The sequence below is a fragment of the Mustela lutreola genome, chromosome Y (genome assembly GCF_030435805.1).
Source record: "Mustela lutreola isolate mMusLut2 chromosome Y, mMusLut2.pri, whole genome shotgun sequence".
Lineage (NCBI taxonomy): Eukaryota > Metazoa > Chordata > Mammalia > Carnivora > Mustelidae > Mustela > Mustela lutreola.
The window spans coordinates 122,927-133,390 of record NC_081309.1 but is presented as its reverse complement, the minus strand read 5'-3'; the positions used below and the strand labels follow the sequence as shown (position 1 = coordinate 133,390).

The window sequence follows — 10,464 nt, the reverse complement described above, 5'->3', positions numbered from 1 at the left end:
CCTGCGCTTGAGCCGCAGGTAGGCCCTGGTGGCTTGGACATCCACAGAGCGGAGCGCTTCCTGAACCACCTGCAGCGCGGCAAGGGCGGCCCCGGCTGGGTCGGACCGCGGCACCGGCTCTGCCTGCGACAGCTCCTTCGGCTTCTCGACCCGCTCTGCTTGCGCCACATCCTCGTCTTCCACCGCCACCACCTCCTCATCTTTCACCGCCAGCACCTCCTCGCATTCCACAGTCAGCACCTCCTCGTCTTCTACTGCCAGCACCTCCTCGTCTTACACCGCCACCACCTCCACCTCCCCCACGATATCCAGCACCACAAGCACCAACACCTGCCCAGCGCCGGCCTCCTCTGGGCCACGCGGGGCCTCAGCTTCCCGCACAGCCGCTGCCACCAAACCGGCAGCCTCCAGGGCCAGAAGCGCCTCCGCGTGCCCGCAGGAGCCGGTCTCCTTGAGGGCAGCCGCCTCCTCACCGCCCCCGTGTGGGACCAAGGTGGTCCCGGATTCTGGGGCAGCTCCGCCTTCCCCGGACCTCGACTCCCTCTCCATGTGGCCGTGCCCCTCAACCCAGGCAGCTGCGGAGGGCAGGCGATGGAGGCGGGAACCGCAGGTTCAGGTCCGCGCCTGGCGTCGGCGGTGGGCAGCAGCCGCCTGTCTGAGTGCGCGGGCCTGGGGCACGCATGCGCACAGGGACCCGGGGCGTGAGTGCCGCCACCAAGCGGCGCGCGGCTCCGCGTGCCGGGAGGAGTCACGCATGCGTGCTGGGAGCGACAGAGACTCCGAGCCCCAAGAGGATGGGGGTGCTCCGGGGTCTCGCCCGGGATAGGGCCGTGGGCGTGGCCACCACCGTCCTGGGCCCTTGCAGGCGCCAGAGCTAGCCAGGAAGGCCACCTGCGACGATCCCCCGCGGTGCCCCCCGCGCCTCCCAACCCCTAACGTTTCTGCACAGACACCTCGCAGGCCTTCCCGCCGGTGCCCTCGTGTCACAGTCCCGCTCGTCCCTTTCACATCCGTCCCTCTGGGACCCCTCGCCTGTCGCTAGCATTTGAAATCCAGCGGCTGAATCCCGTGTCTCCCCGCAGCCCGAAAGCCTCCCACGCTGCTTCTTAGCGGAACCCGGGGAAAGCCCTGGGGGCATCGGCTGGTGCTCCAACGGAGCCCCGTCACCGTTGTCGGGCTTTTGCCCTGGAACAACCCAGCGGTGGAGGGAGCCAGGAGCCTACCACCAAGCTGCTGCGTGCAGGGACCACTCCCCTCCACACCCCAGCACCACCCCGCTCCACCCAGCTTTCCTTCAGAGAAGGAATCTGCACACAATGTCCTTGCCCTGAAATTACGTAGCCAAGAGCCACAGTCCCTGGCCACCAGGGTGCACACAGAGCTTCTAAGCCGGCCCCAGCCAGCTCCCCCACTGGCACTGGGAGGCATGCTAACGGGCCAGACTTTAAGTCCGAGGACCAACTGCATCTTTCTGGGAGCCCGCCGCTGCTAAAACCCGCTCCCGCTGGACTTTCCTCTGCCCGACCTCTTTCCCTTTCCCGTCTGTGTCTCTTTTCCTCTTTGCGTTCTCTTCCGTCGCTGCCAGACCTTCATGCAAGGGCTCTCGGGGTCTTCCTTGCAACTTTGCTCCGAGTGCTCCCTTTGTCTGGGTCCGTCGCTGAGTGGAGTACCAGCCGGGGAGGGGATGGCGCGCCCACCAGGTGCCCATTGACAGCACATGTGTCCTTTCTCAGCACGTCCTTCGTGACCGAACCTCCCCTCATGCAGGTGCACGCCAGGGGGGGATCATGGGCCACATAGGACGCCGGCCACCGGAGGTGTGAGGAAGTCCCCGCGGGGCATGGCAAGGCTGCCAGCCTTGCCCTTGCCTCATGGGAGGGCCTCACATACCAAGGATGGGTGGGTGTGTCCTGGGGGTTTTGGAGCCGAAAGAAGCAGGAGGAGCTTCCTTGAGATGAAGGGCAGGCTGCATGGTGGGCCCAAGTGTCTCCGTTGCCCACGTTAGCTCTCAGTGCAGAGAGGGACGCCTGCAGTGAGCAAAAGGCATGGCCGCCTGTGGCGAGCAGGCAAATTATCTGAGACTGTCCCTGAAAAGGTCCCGGCGTTGGTGTGACTGGTGCAATCCAAACTGACCTAGAGGAGGGTCCTGAGGGTCCAGAGGCAGAAGTGCCCTCGAAACAGCACAGCCTTGCAGATGGGGGAGGCTGCGGTGGTGACAGAGAGAGGGGGAAGCCAGGGAGCCTGGGAGGAGAGCACCATAGCCCAGGGGGAGAAGAAGAGCTGGGGAGCGAGGGGGGCGATGGGATTGACGGACAGAGTTCAGGACAGACACGAGTGTGCAGGTGTGGGGATGGAAACACAGCGACGGAGCGAGGAAGGCCGGAGGCACAGAGGGAGGCTTTGGTCGTACAGAGGGTGCAAGGCGTACTGGCCCGAAAGACATACCGCCTATGCAGAAGGGACCCCCCCAACACACACCCGATTGCGGAAGCCAACGGTCCGCTGAGCAGAGCTCCATCCAGTGGTGTCAAAGAGGTCAGCAATCGTGTTCCCTGAAAACACCGGTCAGACAGCCACAGAGGAAGTCACGGCGGCGGAGGAGAGGGTGGAAACAGACAGGGGCTTACACAGGAACCGGGTCTAGCAATCGTTGGCGCGAGGCGGCCCCGGTCAGTAAGGAGTCTTCACAGCCATCTAGGACATGTAGACGACAGCACAACGGGCAGCTTTTAAAAAGGTTCCCCTGCCTACGCTCCGTGCGAGAGACTGACCTTTTCGTCCCGTAGCCACAGAGCATTTGAAAGTGGGACGAGTGAGAGTGATGAGTGACCTGAAGACCTAGGCGTGGCCCCGGAGATCCCTCCCCCTCGCTGGCCGGCAGTAAGAGCGGGGCTGTTCCTCTGTTCCCAAGGATGCGTCAACACATGGCTTACGGCGCTGGCAGCCAAGGACTCCTCGAAGACTACTGAGACAACCCCGGCCTCATCTCACTCCACGTTGAAGAACACGGGGCCCAGGGCCCAGGCAGATTGTCTCCACGATAGAAATTCATACAAATCCACGTCGGGCCAACGGCCCCGCATCTGTGGCAAAGCAGAGACTCACCAGGGCCAAAGGTCATTATGCAGCCCCAGCTACGCTGATATGGGCCAGGCAGGGATGCGACATCAGAGACGTGACGGCACAGGCCTGGCCTCCACTCCCTCCACAGCATTGTTTCTGTGCCGGAGAGGATGACCATGTCAGCAAGAGGCAGGCCCCTTGCTAGACGGGTAGCGAGCACGGGCACTGGGGTCCAAGGGACAATGAACTACAGGCCCAGCCCTGCTGTGTGCAGTGGATGTGCTTGAGGACATCCCCAGGGAGCCCTCTGGAGGACTGACATCGCCATCCCCCAAACCCAGACACTGGCCATGTTTGGCGCTGGCTCATCCTTCCCTAGCCTTGCACTCTGTCTTTACCCCAGGGAAGACATGAGACCTGATAGCTGGCCTTTTGTTCATCAACTCCCGCTGCCCAGGACCACCATCCGCACGGGAAGGACCTCCCCCCGGCTGGGATGCCGTCCCAGAGCTTATGTGTCCTAGACCTCTGGGCAAGCATGAGGGCCCATCCCTTCCTCGGAATGGGGATTCCAAGGCAGCATCGTAAGCACCAACCTTACACCAGGAGCTCTGGCACACCACCTGCTCCTTTCTGAGAAGGAGCTCATTCGTGAGCCTCCACACAGGAACATACAGGAACACGGGTGACATCGGTCTTCTACATTTCAGTGGTTTTCCTCGGGGGCCTCAGTCGACCTTGTCTTTCACCCCGGCACCAGGCTCCGTGGGAAGTTTTCACGGCTTCTGGTCAAGGGCGATGCTTCCTCATATGCATCTCAGCAGCGTGAACCTCCCTGGGTGGGACAGATATGCAGACACACACACACGGACACACGGGCACTCAGGCACTCAGAAGGGGGCTCTGCATTCCCACACCTGGCCCCTGAAACAAAAGAAAGGAGATGGCACATGTACACACAGACACACACACGGCTGCACACATACGTGCACACACACACACACACACACACACAGAGTGAAAATACAAACACACCCCATCGGTCTCCTTTCAAACACACAGACACACACGTACACACGTGCTCACGCAAAAACACCGAACACACTAAATACACACATGTATCTCTGCAACTCAGGCATGTACACCAGACATGCATGCAGGCGCAGAGGTGCTCGTAAGCACACACACACACACACACACACCATAGAGCTCTCACAGAACGTCTCTGGCACAGGCATAGACATTTGGTCCCAACTCAAAAGGACGTTCCCAGGTGTGACCTGGGACACTCGTAGTCACACACACACAAGAGACCACATCCAAAGCCTCTGGCAGACAGGCATACACAACTGACCCCAGCACATCGGAGCATGCACACTCACACAAACTTACCCTTGAGGAAAGGGAAGAATGTAAGCAAAACCCTTGTTCTGCATCCTCAAAGAACGCACGTGTATACAAGCCTGGACACACACACACACACACACACACACACACACGCAGACAGGCGAGCGGTTTGCGAACCCAGTGTACACACTACATACACACTCGTGCATATGGATCTGACGCCTGCACACCATCCCTTGCATGGAGACACATAGGCGCTTGCAAAAACACTCGGGACACACCCAGTTGCCACAAGGTCTCTGGCACAGGCATACGCATTTGGCCTCACCATAAAAATCATACACGTGTGTGCCCAAAAACACTAACATGCATTCCCCACCACCTCTATGGCCTCGAGCCCACAGGCATAATAACGTGACACATCGGCGCATGCACAAACGCTCATAGCCCTAAGGGTACAGAAGCATGTAAACAAAACCCATCATCTGTGTCGTAAAGAACACACACGTAGCCACTCTCTCAATCTCTCATACACACACACACACACACACACACACTGACACAATTATACAATCACAACGAGCTCTACGCTCATACACAAAACACACACACGGAGCACACGCAGGCATGCATCCCTGCCCTCCCCCACACACAGCTATGCTTGCAAGCCCACGCACACACGACAACACATCCAAGGTCTCCGGCATAGGCGTACACAGTTGACCCTGCTCAAAAAAGAAGTCTGCCCCTGGTGCCCTGCAATCCATAAACATCCACAGAATTGGACACACAGACATTCTCACCTGTCTAAAACACATACTCCAACGCACACTCCCTGAGGATGCAGACACATGCGAGGAAAACACACGACCTCCCTGACATAGAAATGCACACTCAACCGCTCAAGCACACCCACACGTGCACGCACGCACACAAAAGCCCATGCAAACCCACACTCATTCCCAGCACACATCCTATCTCTGTCACGGACTCATGTACCCTCAGCCCAAACACTGGACACAGAACTGCGCATGGAAACATACACCCAAAACACACAGCATAGCTGTCCAGCCCTTGTACAAAGGAGGCCCCAGAGAGACACAGACACACACACATGCACTACAGATTGTTTACTGAGGGGAGGCACACAATGCATACACATGGTCGAGGGCATAGGGCCATTCCCCATTGCCCCTTCACACACACACTCACACACACACACACACACACACACACACACGTCCGTGTGCAGGCGCGGACCTGCCCTCAGCGGCTCCCTCACACATAAACACTCAGGATGTCCGCCATCCCATGGAGCACACCTGCGTTCCCTCACACATCCGTGGAACTGTCCCCTGCACTGCAGGAGGATCTGTTGCCACAGGGAGGGACCGTGAGCGACCGCCTCATCTTTGCTCCTCCCACGACCCTTGGTTTTGCGCTGGTGCTGACCAAGAAGATGCATGGCATTGCAACTCAGCAATGCAGGGCACAGTTCCAGGTTGAAGGGCAACAGAAAAAGCTCTCCGAGCCATGTGAATACGGTGGTACGAGGAGCCCAGGGGACCCCAGGGCCCCACTCGGGAGCACCTTACCCCTCCTGTGTGCCCCGCTCTACAGAACAAGACTTCCCAAGAGAGCCCCGCCTCTTCCCTTCCTCTGCCAGATCCTGCTTGGAAGGGTGGGGTTCTGTCCGCAGGCCAAGAACGGCTGTGCCCTGGCCCCTTGCTCTCCATCACCCCACCCATGGAATCCAACAGGATGGGGGTTGGAGGGTCCCACCAGGCTTCTTGCCTCCTTGCCATTTCCTGTGCCCCCAATATAAAACCACACATGGACACAAGGTGCTTTGTAACTTGTTTATGGCCCTTCTCCCTGACCCTGCAGCTAGGGGCAGGATCCTCTCTAGCGCTGCCCCTGCTGCTCCTTGTCCCTTTTGCTGTCCCGTGCAGGCTGAGCACCACGGAGAAGAGCCCATGCAGGTCTCTCAACGGTGGAGGCCTCATCAGATTCTTCTTGGTGGTGCAACGCGGATGCTCTGTGATGTCCACTTCCACACGGCTGCCATGCCTTGACACACACACACAGACACACAGACACACACACACACACACAGAGAAACATGAAAATACACACAAAAGTCTTAGCTATTTGTGAAAATGTATGATGCCAGGGATAGTGAACGTGATGTTGTGAGCATGCCTTGTACTCGTGGGATCCCAGTTCCTCCACAGCCAGGGCACCGTGACCCTGCTTGGGATGGCCTGGGACCATTCCCAAGGACATGTGAACGATGTGGGAGGACACGCGGTGCTCAGGCATGTGGACGGCCGTCAGGGAGTCGTGGTCCAAGAGTGGGCTGGGACAAGGAGCCCGACTCCCAAAGACAGGCAGGCCATCGCCAACCGAACGAGCGGCAGGAGGACCGAGACAGAGGCCGACAGCCATGGGAGACACTTCAGGAAAATGGGCTGGGGGAGCCTTGCTTGTCCGGATTGGCCAGGGGTTTTCCGAAGGACAGCATGGCAGGCATGAACCTGCCGGACTAGACCCATCCTCGGCCCTGTGTGTGCGCTCTGAGTTCCCGCAGGCTCACTTCCCACCCTGCCCCCTGCTCCATGGGTCCAAGCTCCTCTGAGCCTCAGTTTCCCCGCCACTAAATTGACTGTCCCCTGGCACCCCTGCCCACAGGGCTCTGGACCCAGCCCTCCTGGCTCCTCACCGACAGGTCGTCCTCTCAGCTCATTCCCAGGCGCCGCCTTCCAGCCTCGGGTAGTACTGCAACGGATTGGGCCACAGGTCCTCGATGATGATCTGGTAGGGGACAAAAGGTGAGCTGAGCACGGGGCCCCCGACCCCGTTGCCCAGCAGTCGGGACTCCAGCATCTGCGCTGCTGACGAAGGCGCAGGGGCCTCACCCCGGCGATCCTGTTGGACCCTGGGCAGCTGGGGTCACACAACCAGTTGAAGAAGTTCAGGCCGCTGGGGTCTCGCCTGCGGCTGGCAGCACCACGTTCATAATCCCAGAACCACTGGACTGGAGTGCAACGAGTCTCCCGATATCCTGCGGGATGAGGAAACTTAAGGGAGGCTCTCCGAGGCCTAGGACCCACGCCAGCTCTCGCTCTCAACCGACGACCTGTCCCCCTTCCTGTGCCAAATCCCTGCACTGCCCGAGGACCCCACACTCTTCCCTTTCCACCCCCGGGCCCTCATGCCGGGAAGCCCTCCGCCAGCTCCTCTGCACCTCAAGCCCACACCTACCGCCGATGCTAAGGTGATACTCCTTAACGATCACGTCGTTGTGGAAGTAGGGGTTGCTCCCAAAGTAAAACATCAACCTGCAGCGGTACTTGGGACGACCCAGTTCCTCCACCTGCCGCAGGAAAGCAAGAGAAGGGGGAGGGGGAGGGGTCGTTGACCCTAGGTGTTCTGCGTGACTGACTGACCGCAACTCTCAGCAACTCAAACGCACCCACTCCAGCTCCACCCCCACTCCCAAGGCACCACCGCTGGCCTCAGGCTCCAGGGCTAACCTCTAAATTGGTCATGTAGCTGAGCATGTCTGTGTCCTGGTCACCTATCACAGCTGATAACTGGGGGTGATTCAGGATCTGCCTTGGGTCAAGGAGCCTCGACGTCAAGGGCGCCGGGAAGAGAACCAGGAACGCCCCGGCCCTTCCCGACTGAGAGCCAGGGACGGAAGGCGGCCTGTGCAGAAACAGCAGGCACTTCCCCGTCCCAACCTCCCCAGCGCTTGCCCTTTCGTCACCCATGCTCTGCCCTGGGGCATCGCAGGGCTTGGAGGATCAACAGGGCTGAGGCTCCCGGGGCCCAGGAGGGCAAGGTCAAGAGCCCGTCCGCTCTCCCTGCCTACGTCCTCTCTGGCCTGTGCCCGTGCTCGGCTGGGCCAGGAGGCAGTCAGTCACCACTCTGGATGTTTGGATGGTCTCGGTCCCCCTCACGGCCCCGTTTGCTTGTGTGCTCACCCGAGGCCCTGGGCCCTTGAGGGACCTTCTGTGCCCACAAGGGGGCTGCTCCGCTCGCTTGCAGCATGGCTGCACACCCAGGGTCTCGAGCAAGGGCCTGGCAGAGTCAGCCACAAAGGGAGGAAAGGGGTACGGCGGGAGGAAGGAGACAGAGAGACAGAGACACCCAAACCCTGACGACAGACATAGACGGAGGGCTGGGAGGGTTGAGAGAGAGAGACAGAGAGAGAGCGAGCGAGCGAGCGAGCGCGGGTGGGGGACATGGAGAGGGAGAGGCAGGGAGGGAGGAAACGTGTCTGGGAACACCTGGGCCAGGGGCCTCGGCCGGCTTCAGGAGGGCCTGTGGAGACAGAGTTGGTAGCACCCGGGGCACCGTGTCCAGGGTCCCGGGGCCCGCTGAAATCAGGCAGCCTGCTGACTGACTCCCAATGAGTGCAAGCGCAGCACAGAACCCTAGGTCTCCAGGAACTCGGAAACGATACACGGTTTGAAGGACACGGAATGAGGCGGGCAGCCTCTCCATCTGCCCCATTTACCCCCAAATCCTTTCCTTCCAACATGTGCTCTGAGCCAAGTGGGCTGGGCTTCACTAGGAGTCCAGAGTGTTGACACGGGTTCCGGGACCGCAGAGGCGTGTGGGGGTGCTGCAGCCCCAAAGCACTGGCGCGGAGCTTCCACTCACAGAGGACTCCACAGGGTCAGCCTCTGGCTTTCCTGCCAACGCGAACTCCCAGCACCCAACTCCTCCCGGACCACCCACTGCTGGACCCCGGCCCCCTAGGCAGTGCAGTAGAAGGGTAGGCCCAGGGCTCAGGGCTTTTCGCCCCCTGCTTGCCCAGTGGCCTACTGCTGGCAGGTGCCCATTACTGGAGGGGTGGGGGCCATGGTTGGGGGAGCCAGGCTCAGCTTCGCCGTTCTCTAGCCCCTGGCTCAGGCTCAGGCTCTGCTCCCTGCTGCCCTGCTCCCACTGTCCTCCCCAGGGGCCAAAACCCAGCCGGAGCGATGAAGGAAGGATACGGCGCATGCCCAGAAGCCAGGGATGTCCTGGATGATGGCCCTCCTTCGAGCCAGGTGACCACTCCGCTTCTGATTCATCCTGCGCTTGAGCCGCAGGTAGGCCCTGATGGCTTGGACATCCACAGAGCGGAGCGATCCTGAACCACCTGCAGCGCGGCAAGAGCGGCCCCGGCTGTGTCGCGCCACGGCACCGGCTCTGTCTGCGACAGCTCCTTCGGCATCTCGACCCGCTCTGCTTGCGCCACCTCCTCGTCTTCCACCGCCAGCACCTCCTCGTCTTCCACCGCCAGCAACTCCTCGTCTTCCACGGCCAGCACCTCCACCTCCCCCACTATATCCTGCACCACAAGCACCAACACTTGCCCAGCGCTGGCCTCCTCTGGGCCACACGGGGCCTCAGCTTCTTGCAAAGCCTCGGCCACTAGCCCGGCAGCCTCCAGGGCCAGAAGCGCCCCCGCGTGCCCGCAGGAGCCAGTCTCCCTGAGGGCAGCCGCCTCCTCACCGCCCCCGTCTGGGACCAAGGTGGTCCCGGATTCTGAGGCAGCTCCGCCTTCCCCGGACCTCGACTCCCTCTCCATGTGGCCTTAGCCCTGAACCCAGGCAGCTGTGTAGGGCAGGCGATGGAGTGGTACCGGCAGGTTCAGCTCTGACACCCGGGAACCATGTTGGGCAGCAGCCTCTTATCCAAGTGCACGGGTCTGGGGCACCCATGTGCACAGGGCCTCCGTGCATCCGGGGCTGAGACAGCGGACATGGCGTGCTCGCGGGGAGTCACGCATGCGGCCCGGGAGGGATACAGACTCCGATCCCTGTGCAGAACGCTGGTTGCTCCGAGGTCTAACCAGCTATGGGGCAGGGGGCTTGGTTACCACCAGCCTTGTCCCTGCAGGCCCCAGAGCCAGCCAGGAAGCTTGCCCTTGCCCGCCACCGCGGTGGCTTCCGCGCCTCTCAACCCCTCTCTCGTTTTTTTCGGAGACACATCTCAGGCCTTCCCCACAAGTGCCCCGGTTATCACAGGGCCACTCACCCCTTTCTCATCAGTCCATCC

General features: G+C 60.8%; 1 protein-coding gene across 1 annotated transcript; it reads right to left on the bottom strand.

The window, feature by feature from the left end:
- Positions 1–7,684: 7,684 nt before the first annotated feature.
- On the bottom strand, positions 7,685–9,494 carry LOC131822466 (testis-specific Y-encoded protein 3-like; the record flags this gene model as incomplete). The annotated part of the gene is made up of 3 exons (XM_059158783.1): positions 9,417–9,494; positions 7,947–8,024; positions 7,685–7,786 (listed from the first exon to the last, which is right to left on the bottom strand). Coding segments are annotated over exons 1-3 (258 nt in total), but the record flags the coding sequence as incomplete, so codon positions are not given.
- Between the last annotated feature and the right edge of the window lie 970 nt (positions 9,495–10,464).